The 16,153-nt window shown below is 31.1% G+C and overlaps 3 protein-coding genes across 4 annotated transcripts; all 3 read left to right on the top strand.

The window, feature by feature from the left end:
- Positions 1-2,603: 2,603 nt before the first annotated feature.
- On the top strand, positions 2,604-5,779 carry LOC126552818 (POU domain, class 4, transcription factor 1-like). The gene is made up of 5 exons (XM_050207836.1): positions 2,604-3,148; positions 3,379-3,559; positions 4,852-5,103; positions 5,169-5,190; positions 5,275-5,779. Exons 2-5 carry the CDS (start codon positions 3,382-3,384, stop codon positions 5,279-5,281), a joined length of 459 nt encoding a protein of 152 aa, XP_050063793.1. The 5' UTR covers positions 2,604-3,148; positions 3,379-3,381; the 3' UTR covers positions 5,282-5,779.
- Positions 5,780-9,912: 4,133 nt separating this feature from the next.
- LOC114121613 (uncharacterized) lies at positions 9,913-13,845 on the top strand. Of its 2 annotated transcripts, XM_050208012.1 has the most exons (4): positions 9,913-10,005; positions 10,083-10,259; positions 10,361-11,748; positions 11,902-13,845. In XM_050208012.1, the coding sequence occupies exons 3-4, from the start codon at positions 11,598-11,600 to the stop codon at positions 12,399-12,401; spliced, it is 651 nt and encodes a 216-aa protein (XP_050063969.1). In that variant the 5' UTR covers positions 9,913-10,005; positions 10,083-10,259; positions 10,361-11,597; the 3' UTR covers positions 12,402-13,845. The 2 variants fall into 2 exon arrangements, 1 of the variants encoding a protein (XP_050063969.1); XR_007606342.1 differs by having other exon boundaries at positions 10,083-11,748.
- Positions 13,846-14,945: 1,100 nt separating this feature from the next.
- Positions 14,946-16,153, top strand: LOC114121624 (uncharacterized). Its single transcript, XM_050207086.1, has 4 exons — positions 14,946-15,191; positions 15,268-15,551; positions 15,642-15,886; positions 15,981-16,153. Exons 2-4 carry the CDS (start codon positions 15,454-15,456, stop codon positions 16,151-16,153), a joined length of 516 nt encoding a protein of 171 aa, XP_050063043.1. The 5' UTR covers positions 14,946-15,191; positions 15,268-15,453.

Genomic DNA, 16,153 nt, shown 5'->3' with positions numbered 1-16,153 from the left:
GACAGTTATAACATATAGGAACGTATTAAATATAATTAATTATTAATGGGATAAAACTAACAGATAAGCATAATTTATAGTCAATGACAAAAAAAAAAAAAATAGTAACCTAGTTATAATATAGTATAGTAATTAACATAGTATTAAGAAATTCTTAATGTATTCTTAAAAAATGAGGGCATTTTTTTAAAAAAAACAACGGGGACTGTCGTATATTGTAGACAGTCGTCCAAATTATTACTTAATATGTATAAAGAAAAATATTTTTGAATAAAACACGGGAGAGGCTGGTGAAGCAAAATGTGCTGAGGCGAAAAGACAAATTTTGTATATAAGACCGCCGTACGCACGGGCAAGGGGAGTCCCGCTGTCGCTGAGTGAGTCGGCGAGAGTGTAGGTACGACGATCGCACGTGTGAAACGGCGGTTATAGTACGGACTAAATTAATAGAATTTTTGATTGTTTATTTTATGTTTTTGAGTTTAATAAAAAAGTGTTTCCGACCAGGACAACCCGAGTTGGATATCATTTAAGTCTTCCTTGCGTTCCTACCTTTATATAGGAAACAGCGCCGAGATATACGTACCACGGGTATAGGTAATCTTCGAGTCGTTTCCACTATAAAGGAGCGAAGAATCGACAAGCGCACACCATCGTACCTCGTTAGTGAACAGTGCCATTCTAATTCATTTTAGAGAGTGTCATTAACTAAAGAGTACGAGGGTAAGGCATAGTTGATTTACCGCAAACCCATCGTACCTCCCTAGTTAACAGTGCCATTCTAATTCATTTTAGAGAGTGTCATTAACTAGAGAATACGGGGGTAAAACTTACCTAGTTGGTTATACCGCGTATACTGAAATACCGGTATACCACATATTATATTTATTGTAAAAATTAAATACGTACCTAATCAAAAGAATTTTAAAATCATCTTTATACCACTTATGTTACACAAATACATTTATAATAAAAATATGATTGTAAATAAAATAAAATGTACAAATATTGACATTAATTAGTTTATTTAAAAAACAAAAGCATGTTATAATATAATTTATTCTTCTTTATTAATTCTTCATGAGTAACATTGTGATTCAATGTTCAATGGGTTTAAAATATTTACTGTTTAACATTTAATCAACACATTACACACATTACACAATGTTAAACAAATACAAATATAAGTGCCCCTTTCATAACTTATTTTTGTGGTAACTACACTCCTATTAACATATTTAACCCCTCCCCAGCCATACCGTAAGTACACTACTGTTTAAAATTGTTTAGGTGTATTATAATTGTTTGCACATATTTATGATATAGCCATGTAGGTAATTAAAATTATACCTTAACACTACTGTGATTACTCTCTTATAATTTTGATACTTGTTTATTATAATAAAAAGAGTAAATACTACCTTTATCAGGGGTGGCGTACCTTTTTTGGGTCAAGTGCCAAAATTTTCAAATCAAGTTTTTAGAAATTGTTTACATGCCCAAAGAAAATTATATTTTCTAAGGATAAAAATTAAATTACAGATTTATTAAGTTTTTTTTTGTTGTCCAATCCATTGGTTTCAACGTGTGTATGGCTGTTATCCTACTATACACAATTATAACCAAAATTTTATAATTTTAATTTTTCACGTGCCATTGAAATTTAACAAAAGTTTTTTGACACGTGTGCCGTAGGTTCACCACCCCTGATCTATATGATATATTGTGGTTCACAATTTCAATTAGGTACTTATTTCTGCTAAAAATATATTATTAATGCAAATTTCCAAAACCATCCATGAGGTATTGCATTTAGATTCGTTTCTTTTAAGTTTTTTTAAAGCGGTAAAAAGATCCCCTGTAGGCCTAAAAACCCGCTATTCTTTGTTTTTACAGCTAAACTAAATAACACGCACATAATATGCATAGTTAACATTTTATACATATACCAACAAAAGTATTTCCAATTTCATTATTACACAGACATTAATTATGTTTATAAGAATTTATTTTAGATAGTAGGGCATTGGTTTGAGCACAATCCACAAACCCAATCTGGGTTTTTAAATTCTTTTTGCTCCATTGCTGGTAAACATGAAATATGCAGCCATCTAGTACAAAACCCATACTGAACCATTGACGAGTGTGAAGTTGGGTGACTAAAGCTAGGTGACTATTTTTCGGACGAATAGTGATAAGAAAGATCGAATACTGGGTTGCATTAAAATGTATAACAGGCGCAAAACGTTTCCAACTTCCTTCTAACATCCGCCAACCACAAGATAGCGCTATGTTAATGATTTTAGAGTTAAAAGCACTTTTCCATCACAATATGGTACAGGCTGAAGTCGCCAGGTGACTGTTTTCCGTACTACGCGTGACGGGCGTCCGTCCGTGGTTTTTAATTTTTTTCGTCGTGTTCCCCGGGGAGTCGCACGACTTAACCTACATATTCGGAAAGCCAGGAAAATTGTCTATCCGACGAAATACATTCAAAAATAAAATAAATAAAATAAATAAATAATAAATGTGTTAATACATAAATCAGGTTGTTTTAGCAACCATTTGTAAACAAAAATTATAAACAAAATTTCAATCGTAAATCTTAAAATCCCCGTTTGAGCAACCATTTAAAATCAAAATTTCGATAAATCCTTTCTTAGTGTCCGTTGAAATTATTAGAAAAATCTATCCTCGTAATTTCTAGTCGATAACTCAAATAGGTTCGGCTCTGCGTTGATTATTGGTAAAGTACACTTTCCTAATTCCTTTATATATAGAGATGATTATATTTGATATATAGAGAAGAAAGTCAATACTTATATTTATACAAGACGTACGAAACCAGTTTTTTGCACTCGTAAAATTGTATGAAAAATAATAGTTTGTTCATGGTATTACCATTTATTAAATATACATATATGACCAAATTTTAATCAATGATATTAGTAATAGTGTAATACTATTTAAAATGAAACACAAAAATAAGTCTCTAATCCCTATTTTTCTATTCTTCGATATTTTGGGATCTCCCCGATGACGGACGCTTTCGACAGCGATCCTGTGGTGGGAGGGAAAATAAAATTGTGCTACATAATATTGTACTGCGGTGCGGTCATTCATTGATCATTCGTCGAGCTGTCAAATAGTGAGTATACAATTTTTAATTGATATATGTATATTATAGGTATGCTACCTTATTAATTGAATAGATTATTAATAATATTGTTTACATAATAATATGTACATAAATAATATACACATATTATTATTGTGAATGTTTTTTATTTTATTAGTTTTTACATTTTTATTTTATAATAAGTTAATTTTATTTTTGTTTTTGTTATTGTTGTTAATTTTATCTTCATTGATGATTAGAATATGTCGACCATTTTTTACAATTACATATATGGCGGCGGTGGTGGCCGTGGCGGCGGTGGTGGCCGTGGCGGCGGTGGTGGCCGTGGCGGCGGTGGTGGCCGTGGCGGCGGTGGTGGCCGTGGCGGCGGTGGTGGCCGTGGTGGCCGTGGCGGCGGTGGTGGCAGAAAAGTTAGGAGCAGTAAGTAAACTTTAAAGTTGCCTACTAATTTTGTTTTTATAATTATTTAAGTACGTCAATGTTATGTTTGGGTAGAATTTCCATTTATGCACCTGTAGGTTTCTGACATTCCCGGGGTGGGGATCAGGGGCGGCTCGTCAGGGGAGACTTTGAGACTGAGTCTCCCCCTTAAAAAAACCCAGTTACTTGTAAATAATAATTAATTAAAATAATAATGCATAAAAATATAATAATTTATATCGTTTTCTTTGTTTATTATTATAAATTGAAAGCAACCAAGTCTAAAACCTTTAAATAGTTATTTTAATAGAAATGCTATTTTAGTTTTATCGATGACGGTGACGGTCGCCGTTACAGTGAAACTGCCGCCCGACAGTTTCAATCATAACATGTAAAATGGTACGGCCGGTTTGATGGAGGGCCGGAGGGGGCAGGGAGAATAAGCTGCGTATTATAGACTCTATTGAGACTGGGTTCACGACAATAATTGCCGTACCGCGCGCCGTTCTTAGTCGCTGTCATAATTTAATGCATTTTTATGATTTAATAACTATAACACGTTTACTACAGGGTTTTATACTATCTTCTATTTGATATTTGTTATATTTCTATTTATTTAAAAAATGCAAAAAGACAATATAATAGATGTATTATTAACTAGTGGTTAACTTAAAAATATTAACTAAATATGTAATACTATAATATTATTAGATTTTCAATAACAGGGTTTTTCTTGTTCGTTGTTGTACGTTGAATTTCAATTTTATTTTTCTATTTTAATTATTCTAAATTTAGATTTATAGTTTTTTTGATCTTGATCAGTACTATAAATTATCTATTTCTTATTTTATTATTTACAATAGATTTGAAATATTTTCGTAGGTTCAATTAATAATCAATAACGGTTGATAGAGACCACTATAGGAAATTTTAATTGTGTTTAAAAATTATTCAGTTCATCTACATTTGGTACCTATGGATTTGATTACATTAAATTTGTTTTACTTTTACAAAAAATATTGATTTTGTTCATAGACATTTGGCTATTATTATCTGGTGGACAAAAATTAATCATAATTTACTGATCCATTTAAAAATGTTAATATCCACAGTTTTCTAGAATTTACATTAGTTTATATTAATTTATGGTAATATTGATAATTTTGATCTAACTTAACATGGGGATTAATTTTCTTATATAATTGTACAAAAGTAATTTATAAAAATGAAAAATTGTTTTAATAATATTTTTGCACGGATTTGTTATAATTGTAATGCCTTTGATTTTATAGAGTGCAACATATGTTTAAATAGGGGCCATTATGCTGCTGACTGCGCTTTAAATCAGTCAGCAGCATCAACCCCCCCCCACCCCGCGGCCAAAGGAGCAGTGGCCGCAGCAGCAGCAGCAGCTGCAAAGGCGGCAGCGGCAGTGGCAGCGGCAGCAGTAGCAAAAGCCAAATGGCTTGAGGCCGAGGCTGCTGCTGCTGCTGAAGCTGCAGCTGCTGAGGCTGCTGCTGGCAAAAAGGATGGCCAGGAAGATGGTAAGAAAAATTTAAAAATTAAATTAAATTAATAAATGAAAATTAATGATAAACATTTGTTACAGATGCTACAGAAACAAATAATGAGTAAGTATTCAACGACCCATATCAATGTCTATGTATTGTATAAAATTCGTTATTACATTGTTTTGTTTTATATTTTTATTTCAGCCAATAAACGTTTTACGAAAAGGAGATTTATGACTTCCTGGTGTCGAAACCGATTTCATTAAACAATTATCATCATATTGTTTACTTAAATCGTGTACAATCAGAGCATTATTACAAGACTCATCTACAGTTAGCCTAGTCTCATTGTCACATTTTATGACCACAACGTTTTCAATACTATCAACCACTTTGGGCAAAATGTTATTTTCATCTGCTATAGTGGTCGAAGACTTTGGAATTTTAACGATAGGGCTTTGAAGGGACGGTACTTGGTATGTTGTAGATGTTTATGTTGTTTTTCTTTTTTTCCCCAACTTTCTGTTGCGTCTAAATGGTTATGATTAGACACTTCTGAGATTTTAGCCTTACTGTCAAAATCAAGTGCACGCGTACAAGTTTTTTTTCTAATATTGTACTTTATTTGTTTGTGCACATTCATCACACGCCCTCTCATAAGTCTTAAAAACCGACCGCATTTTAACCTTCGATCGCCTTCAAGTATGTCAATTTTTACTGTTTTAAACCAAGATTCAACGGTGGCATTACTCTGGCGGGTTTCAATACCATTGTTGATTTTATTATTCATAATTGGTGTCCAAAGTGCTAAGAAAGGTACACACTTGAGTATAAATTGGTGTAAATATGATTCATCGTAATATTCATTACTTATATTTTCTATATTTATGGAACAATCTAAAAGCCTAGATTTAACATGTTCTTTGATCGACTGAAATCTACAGTACATCATGGAATTACTTGTATCTGATTCACATAGAAATTTATTTATTTCTTGTGAGTAATCTTCGCCTTCGTTGTTTGATTCATTCGACAATTGATGGTTGACATTACACTTGTCTTTCATCGTACTAATAGCGTATTTGGTTTCTACTGTTCTATATGGAGACAATAATATTACTGAAAATATTTTGAACCAATTTTCAACATCTTCCAAACTCTCTGCATTAAACAGTAAACATATCCAATCAATAACATCATTTCTTTTCATTTTGTCTACAGTCTTACAACTGTTTGTCTCCGATTGAAAATATGTACAGGTTAATATTGGGTTATATTTTCAATAAACCTACCACATTTCATTCTTCTTTTGCCTGCTAAAATATACATACTATTAATATCTAGTTGATTATAATCCTGTGAGGGAATACTTACTATTTTTTTCACACTGTCAAATATTTGTTTAAAATCATGATAAAATGCAGACTTCTTTCGTTCGGCATAATAAGAATCATCAGTGGTTTTACCACAAGAGTAATTTTGATCGTCATCAAACTATTCAATTTCATTCTCAACTAATCCACGGTTTGTTTGTAGGTATGATTTCATTTCCATACTTGCTGCTTTACACATTTCTGTTGACTTGTCTGACAAGATCACGGTCGACAGCAACTCAAACCATTGTTTGATTTCTTCATAATTGTTCATTTCAAACACTAACCCAACACATCTGGCTATGTAAAACGCTGTTTTTTCATCATCTGAATAATACAGTTTTACATGGTTCAGAATATTTTTAACATAATGGTTTGTACAAGAAGTAATAACTACTGTGCTATAAGACAATGTCTTTCTTCCAGTTAATATTCTATGACACATATCCAGGTATTCAAATATTGTTTCTTTGCTATTCCATGCTTTAGAAATACCGTGCATAAAAGCCCAACTGAAATCAGTTACAACATTTTTGAAAGGCGGCCAGATACTTGGATCTTTTGCAATTACTAGACCTTTGAAACATTTCAACCATTTTGTTACAGTTTCTCTATCGTGTGTTGCACTGACCATATCAATTATTGGGCATACGGTTTCAATTTTACCTAAACGCACTACACAAGCATAATAATAAATAGTTTGTTTTGTTGAGTTCTGAGGGGGCCTAACAACTGATCCTGTTGAATCCACGTGAATAGTTGTTAGCACACCTTGTTTAAACAAATTTTGAACTATTGCCAACTGCTGTTGGCTTGCCCATGTTACATTGAATGGCTCATCTATACTTTTGGAAACTTTCATGTTCAACCAACGATTTCTTTCGGCCTTTAAAACTACATCAAAGTGATCATTTCGGTTGAAATCCCCTTTTAACTGTTGTTCACTATTTAGTTTCCTTAACATCGAAGGAGATTTAATTGTTTGCAAATTTCCACATTCCATTAATTTAATAGGAGAAACTGATAATACACATTCTTGTCTATACTTAAAAGCACTTTTTGCTTTAATTTTTTCTGTAATAATTTTTCGCTCAACTCCCCTAATTTGAGTAGTGTATCGAGCATCTGGTCTATGATTAAAGTTATTACTCGTACTGTAAACTTCAACAACTGCTTCTTCACCAGTAGGCAAAATGTATAGTTTGAACTTCTTACAGTCACCATGTTTACAATACATTTTCAGCTTCATTGATTTTTCAGTCTTAATGTATTCTAGCTTTTTAATATACAATATACAAGTGTTATTCACTTCTTGAAGATGTTTCCTGATAACACCAGGATACCTGAAATATAACAATAAAACAATAGTATAGTTACTAAATAAAGGCTAATAATTTTACATTACATTAGGTACACTAAAATAAAAATCAATTATTTTTTAGTGTTTACTATTGATTAATTCTATTTACATAATATGTACATCATTTAAGTAGATATGTAAATAGAATTTATTAATAGTAAACTAAAAAATAATTGATTTTTAATAATATTTTATGAAGGTATACTATAAATATTTAAGTGAACGCTGTACTCCATCTCACAAGTGTCTAACATAGCACAGCAGATCAAGTTTAGCTCTGTTAGTTTAAAAATTGGAGTGAATGGATCTCTTGTACAATTTAAAAGTAAGATTATTACCTAGGACATCTCATAGGCTTTTTGTTATATTTTAATTTATGCACCTACTTTAATTTAGCTGCTAATTAAATAACATAATTAGGTACCTATATATAATCATTAACATAATTTATGATAGATACTTTTCTAATTTGTTATAAACTCGTCACTGGTTTTTTTTAATTTTATATAATTTGTATTATTTGTATTTATTATGATTTATATTTTATAGTATTACTATAAACTATGTTAAATTAATATAATTCGACGGTTTTGATGCAATGATACAAATTCATTGTCAATAAATCGTTGACATTATGTATTTATGTCACAGATAGGCATAGCTAACCCTCGCGGATATATATAGTCGTGCAGACGAGCATCGTACGGTCTTATAACAATAATAATTTATAACCACAGTCCACAATTATTCGATATTTCGATTTAATAACATAATTTTGTGAATTGTGAGGATCATGATCATAATTATTCATAATTCAAAAAATTATTCATAATTTTATTCAGTCAAAAAAAAAATATTGCCATATTATAGTCTTAGGACGTATAGAGAAGTATAGAATTTCAATTTTATAATCTGTTCTTTTAAAGAATTTTTTTTTCTCTTGTGGTTAGGAGGTCAAGGGGGGCCAAGGGGTGGCCAAGACAAATTTAGTGTGGTCCGCCCAGCCCCCCCCCCCAGGCGCCGTCACTGGACACACGCAAAGTCTGTTTTTTATCACTCAAGTCATGGATGTAGGCATTTTTAAGTTTAAAAAGAAGATCATCAAATTAGTCGACACAAAAGAAAAATTTTTATTTGACTCGTGGGTACAGAATGGTTCACCATCGCTGGTATAGGCTGTTGGGTGGTGGCTGGTAAAATAATAATAAGTAGATATTATCAAGAGCTAATAATCACGATTAAATAAATTTATATTTTTAATCGTGGTAATAATAGAAAAATATACACATCGTCAATGTGCTAAGCTGATAGGTATTTATTAATTACTAATTAATATTTATAAAAGTATGAAAATATAAAAATATTTGTTAAGTTTGATTATAAGGTCGTAACTTAATTGTAATAAATCGTACTAGAATATTATCTGGGTTAGGACCAATGGGCTAAGCGTATAGTGCCATAGTGGTGTACCATGTATATCACCCAGTGGAGGGGTTCGAGTCAAAGTCTACAAAAGAGCGTACGTTTAATAGTTAAAGCTAGTGTTGCCAGGTTGGGTGATTTTTCGCCAATTGGGCTATCTTTATGTGTCTGCTGGCGACGAAAAATATGCTTTTGCGACCAGTCGCCGATTGGGCTACTGCATCAATAATATCCCGGCGATTTGGGCTATAATTAAATTATCATTAAAATAGGTTTTTCCGTCTCTGGTCTTAAGAGTATAGGTAAACAATTGTGCTACTTTATCATTTATCAATTAAGTCTGGACTATTCCACGATTCGGTCGGTCAATAGTTAAAATGCGATTGTTTTTTTCTTAGTGAGTAGTGACTTAGTGTCTTCGTTATAATCTAAATCGTGTTTTCTGAAAAAAAAATTGACGCTGTGATTGGCAGATCAGCTCAATTTTGCGATTATTAACATAGACTTATTATTTATTACCTAGTACATGGTGATATAAATGATAAATATTAAACATTTATTCATAGTGGTACACACTTCACAATATTACAACAATGTTATTCAATTTATATAAATAACTAAATTGTGATTTGTGAATTCTTTCAAGTTTCTCAAGTTTTCAGGATTTTTCAACTTGCATAGTTGCATCTATTAAGTTAAGTGTTAGACTGTATAATGGGGAAGTATTCAAAGTATGAAAAAAATACAATAAGGATTGGTAACTCTTACCGTGCTTTTCAGGTATAATATTCAAATAACTTTTATAGGTATTGCAGTAATGCAGTATAACAAAATATTAATAATTGTACAATCTATAGGATGGCTTCAAATAGCACCTGATGAATTTGCAGGCAAAGGAGAAGCATATTGCAAGTTATGTAGGACACCATTACGAGCACATAAAACAGATTTAATAAAACATTCTTCTACTAACTGTCATAAACAAAGAGCCAATAGTTTAAACGTTAAAAAACAGCCTGCCTTAACATCATTCGGTTAGTATTACTACAATAACTTAAAAGTGTTTAGTGTACTTAATTAAGTTGTTAAGAATTTAAGAGTACTTGTAGTTAAAAACGTTAAAATATATGTTTAGGAATTGGTATTAAATCAAATAATGACAAAATCAGAGACCTTAAGATAGCTCTTTTCATCGCAACTCATTCTGCAATCAGAAGTGTTGACCACCTTGGTGAACTTCTAAAAGCCATGAGCGGTACAAATAGTTGCTTTTCATCATTAGTTTTGCATAGAACTAAATGCTCAAAACTGATTATAAATGTTATTGAACCTTGTTTTCTGACTGAATTAATAGAAGATATTGGAAGTAGTCCATACTCCATCATTATTGATGAATCGACAGATGTTGGTACTAATAAATACATGGCATATTGTGTACGCTATTTCAGTCATTCCACATCAAACATGGTGACAGAGTTCTTAGGTTTTACTGAAATTGAAAAAGCTACTTCTGAAATACTCAAAGATGTATTCATGAAATTCATTAAAAAATCAAAATTAAACTTACAAAACTTAGTTGGTATAGGAACTGACGGTGCGAGCAATTTATGTAGAAAAAATAAATCTCTTTTCACACTTTTGAGAAATGAAGTTCCTCATCTTCAACTAATAAAATGTGTGTGTCATTCTCTTAATATATGTGCTGCTAATGCATGCGAAAAGCTTCCAAGTAGCTTAGAGTTCTTGCTTAGAGAATCCAGAAGTTGGTTTTCGCATAGTTCGTTACGACAAATGACATATAAAAATTTATTCCAAGCCCTGCATGATGGAAAACAGCCGCCTTGCTTAATTCAATTATCCACGACACGATGGCTTTCTTGGCATAATTGTGTAAAAGCTGTGCTTACTCAATGGCTGCCTTTGAAAACGCATTTCGGAATTGTAGCTCAAAGTAAAGAAGGGTGCTATAGTTCTAGAACGTTATCTGACATGTTCAACGATGAAACTCACTTACTTTATCTCTTGTTTTTAAATCCAGTTTTACATGCTGTAACCCAAGTAAATCTTGTTTTTCAAAGTACAAACATTGATTTGGGTAAGGCATATGCAGATTTGAAAATGTTAATTATATCTATGGCTAAGCGCATATTAAAACCCAATCATATATCTATAATTATTCATAAAAGCACTGATGATAAAATGATTAGTATTTTAGATATTGAACAGCTGAAAAATGCATTACTCTATCCTGATGATCATTTGCCTCTTACATTTATAGATTTTGGGTTTAAATTTAAAAAGCAATCTGATATTAGCATTTTAAACAAGTCAATTAATAGTGAACAATTGAATAAAGTTATGAAACGTCAGCTATGTTCATTTTTTCTTTATGTCGTGAAATGTTAAAACGATTCCCTCATAATGTGGCTGTGATGGAAAAACTGAGAAATTTGTCACCACAAGAATGTTTTAACATAACTGGATTAAGACCATCGTTTTCGGAACTTCCCATTGATCTGGCTGGTATGAATAGTAATTCAACAATAATATGTGTTTAGTTATTTGTTTATCCATATTTTAAATATTATTATGCATGGACAAATAATTGTTATAAAATATTAAGTTAAACAATCTTATAATTTAAATAGTATGGGTACTAATGTATTTTATTTTTAGGTACTAATAATGATACTGATATACTAGAAGTCCAATGGAATAATTTAGGAACATTAAGATTTGAAGAAGTATTCCCTGGTAAAAATATTAAAGATATTTCTCTTCTGGAGTGTTGGATAGAAATATCAAAATTAAGAAATGCTACTGGAGAAAAAATGTTTAAAGAATTAAGTAATTTTGCACTTCGTATGTTGACATTACCAGTATCAAATGCAGTTGTAGAGAGGGTATTTAGTGTGATGAATACAACTAAAACTAAATTAAGAAATAGAATGTCTATAAACATGTTAGTAGCATTAATTAGAATAAAACTTCATTGCAGAGTAAAAAAAATATGCTGTGTAAATTTTACACCTACTAAAGAAATGTTAAATTTATTTAATGATAGTATGTATGATTATGATTGTAAAACTCAAACAGTTGCATCCACTGAAGACATGACAGATGATATGTTTGAAACTGTAACTCTTTTTAATGCAGATGATCTTTCTATTGATTGACTTATTATTTTTATTTTGTTTAAATAATTTATTATTTTATTATGTTTACCTAATTGTTTTAAAATAACATAAACAAGTGAAATGTTTTTTTTTTTATTGTTATAATATTTTGTGATAAAATATAGCTCAAGACTGTCTTAATTTATTGATTTTTTTTAAATTAAAATATTATAATATATATGTGGTATTGAAAAATAAATTTCTCAATATTGCCGTGTAAAAGTAATATTACAGGTAATTTACCCAAGTAACATAAAAATAAATCACCGATAATTTAAAATGTTACGTCAGTACGTCACTAGCTAGTAAACACCTGGTACCAGGTACAAAACACCTGTAATGATAAAGAAATTGCTTTAAGTTAATCGGGGAATATTATATACTTTTAAATCATTACTTATTAAATAATAATAACTTGATGATATTACTTCTCTGATTCCTGTGTCGACTTGCTTGTTGTAATAGCAGTTTGTATTAGCTATTAATTATTATACATTAAAAACTTAAGATATATGATGGCTAAGCGCACATCATTACACACCTAAAACATAACTTTTTTTTTGTGACGGCGATTTGGCCTACTTTTATAATCACTAGATGGCAGCGATATTGGGCGATTTAGATAAACTATATTTGCGATATTGAAGAATGAAAACCTGGCAACACTTAATTGTTAAACGCCTTTACAGTTTTGCCTTTAATATTGTTACCTGCACGACTGCACCTTGCGACTGCATCTTACGACGCTGCACCTTACGATTGCACCTATTACGACGTTGCACCTTACGACTGCAATTTGTCTCAATCTTCAGCAACGGTACAAAAGTATGTATTTAAACTTACCTATATAAGTAATATAAGGCCCAGGGCTTGAAATTTGTAGCATATGCATTTTTTTTCATAAAACTTCAGGACATAGCTCATTGAATACAAAATCCGATTTATACATAAAATTTTTTTTGCGTTTTCTTATGATATTCGTAAATAATTTCATTTTTGGTTATTTTGTTTTTGTATCAATTTTTTAGCTTTTTTTATTTAGTTTTTGTTAATTATATGCATCTATGAAATTTTTAGAAAATGTACGTACGTATTTATCAATTTAATGTAAAAGACAACAGATATATTGCGTGTTTTCGTAAATAAAAATAAAAATCAATTTCTTCGTTTTATTTCGTACAAATGTAATATCCCCCGTCAACCACACTCAAATTATTCACCTTTATTAATTGAACTAATTATGACCAGTCTTGCTGATAGAAGAAAAATTATTGACTTGAAGTTTCTATTTAAAATTGTAAATGGTTATTTAAACTGTCCTGAATTACTCAGCTGCTTAAATTTTAATGTCCCTCATTGTCGAACTAGATCTGCAAATACTTTTTACATTCCTTTTCAAAGAACAAATTATGCACTTAGTTCTCCTATTAATAGATTTATGAAAATAGCTAATGACGTCCAGGTTGATTTATTTAATTTTCATTCTTTTGAAAGTTATTGTAATTGTATTATTTACTTATAAATTGTCTTTTATTTTTTATCTCTCTTTTTATTTTCTTCTTTTTTTTGGTTATTTATTGTACCTATAATCCTTAATATTTATATATTTGTATTGTATTCTAATTATTAATCTTACTATCAATCTATAATTTGTATATGATGTATATTCTTTTTACTGTTTTTCATTTATTTAGATTTAGTCCAATAATGTAATAACTATACAAATTGTTTTTGGGTTCATCCCGTTTGAATTAATTAATAAATAATAAATAAATAAATAAATAAATATTAATTACTCAATAATGCATAAGTTATTTGATGGTACCTATTGATACTTTATGTGACTAATTTTTCAGTATGGTTGAAATTGTATTATCGTCATCCAACGTTATGGATACAATCGAAACAACCACCTGCAGCGGCACATTTGCGGTAGCGCACTGTGTGTCTGAAGACATGCAGATGGGGAAGGGCCTTGCGGTGAGCTTTAAGTTTAAAATTCATATTTCATAGTTAGGTATTAAACGTATTTTTTATTAGGTACCTAATATGAATGAGGTACAAAATAATTATAAAAGATGTATCGTTAAAAGTTTAAAAAAATATCGTCTTAACATTTATTTTCATTGTTGTATTATATGATTTACTTAAGTTAATTTATGTTGCAGACTGAAGTATGGTCATATTGGGGCGCTGCTAGACCAGAACGTAAGTGTTGGTGGGTATAGCAGAACAAAAAAATGTCAATAACCAGACAAGAGAAGTATACATTTTTTACTTAGTCACTAAAATGTTTTACTACCAAAAACCATCAATACAGTCATTGGCCTCTACATTAACCCTGTTAGGTTAGGTTAACAGATTTGTCAATCGATTTGTTAATTATCCCAAAACTGGGCTGCTGTTCAGACGGCCTAAACTGGTACGAAGTGAGCAATCTCCTTCGTACATTTTCAAGGAGAAACATGCGGTTAAAGGTGATTGTTTGCGACCCCGAAAACGTAAGATTTAATTTTTATAACCATTTATATACTATATATTATTTATCATGCTAACAAATGTATGTGAAATATGTAATTCATTGAAAAGTTAATGATTTACTCAAAGCATAAAATATGTAATTTACAGTTTCAGATGCCCCTTCATCAAATCGCGTCATTTTCAGAATTAAAAATAGTTTTTGGAGTGTGGTGCTCCAGGAACTCTATTAATTCTGCCAATAGAAATGAGCAATGCCAGCAAAAATTCCACTTTCCAAAAGTGTTTAGAACATTTTAAGCTATCGCAAAGGTAATTTAATCGTTTTATATTTAATTTTTTATCAACGTATAGTTACATTTTTTTTGTTTTATTTATATTTTTACAGCTTAATAGATAATGGGAAGTGGGCATCTGTTAGAAAAGGAGAAGTTGTGCGAACAATTAATAATTGTTTTGTAATTTGGGCCTTTTCTACTAATGATATAGATTTGTTTCAGATTTTGGAAACCAAATTAATAAAACAAGGAAAATGTTCCCTAATTCATTAATTTAGGCATTTCTAAAATCTGAAATGTCGAAATATACATCATTTGTGTCGTTAGTACGATCACTCTTGGCTGATAATGTACCTCAGCGGTACAAAGTAATAGTGTGCGACTCTCATAATATGTAAGTTGATCATCGAATTCAATTTATTTACTTATGTAATAATTATGAAAAATATATTATTAATTTTCACTAATTTATAAACTTTCGAAGATCAATGCCAACCGCCGCGTCTGCGGCAGGAAAATGGCCTAGAGGCAGGGCACATCCCCGGCCCTCGCCCATGTTACAGAACACGCCTGGCAGTGGTCAAGTCGAGCTTGTACGTGGTCGTGGTCGCACTGGTCGCAGTGAGATTTATGGACGTGATGGACGTGGAGGGCACACATCTACAACGTCCAATACCATTTACACAGAGGCGTTCAAATCTATTGTTTCTGGGATCGTCTCAGTTGATTAGTTACAATAATAAAATGTTTGAATAATTAATTTATATACTATTAATATTAGTTAAAAAATAGTCTCTAATATTCTATAATTATTTAAATTTAGTTCAAATGGCTCAGGCTGCCCAACCGCAAACTACAACAACGTTCAATAATGGGGCTCAAAATGTTTTTCGGGGTCGTGGACGAGGACAGCCACCAATTATGTGCCACAATTGCAGGGCATTTGGCCATACGAGAAAGTACTGCCCTAACAATTGTAAGTACCTAGACAAATAA

Source organism: Aphis gossypii, chromosome X, assembly GCF_020184175.1.
Source record: "Aphis gossypii isolate Hap1 chromosome X, ASM2018417v2, whole genome shotgun sequence".
NCBI classification, from domain to species: Eukaryota; Metazoa; Arthropoda; class Insecta; order Hemiptera; family Aphididae; genus Aphis; species Aphis gossypii.
Note: the sequence above shows the minus strand (reverse complement) of the source record. Positions and strands in the feature narration are given on the sequence as shown.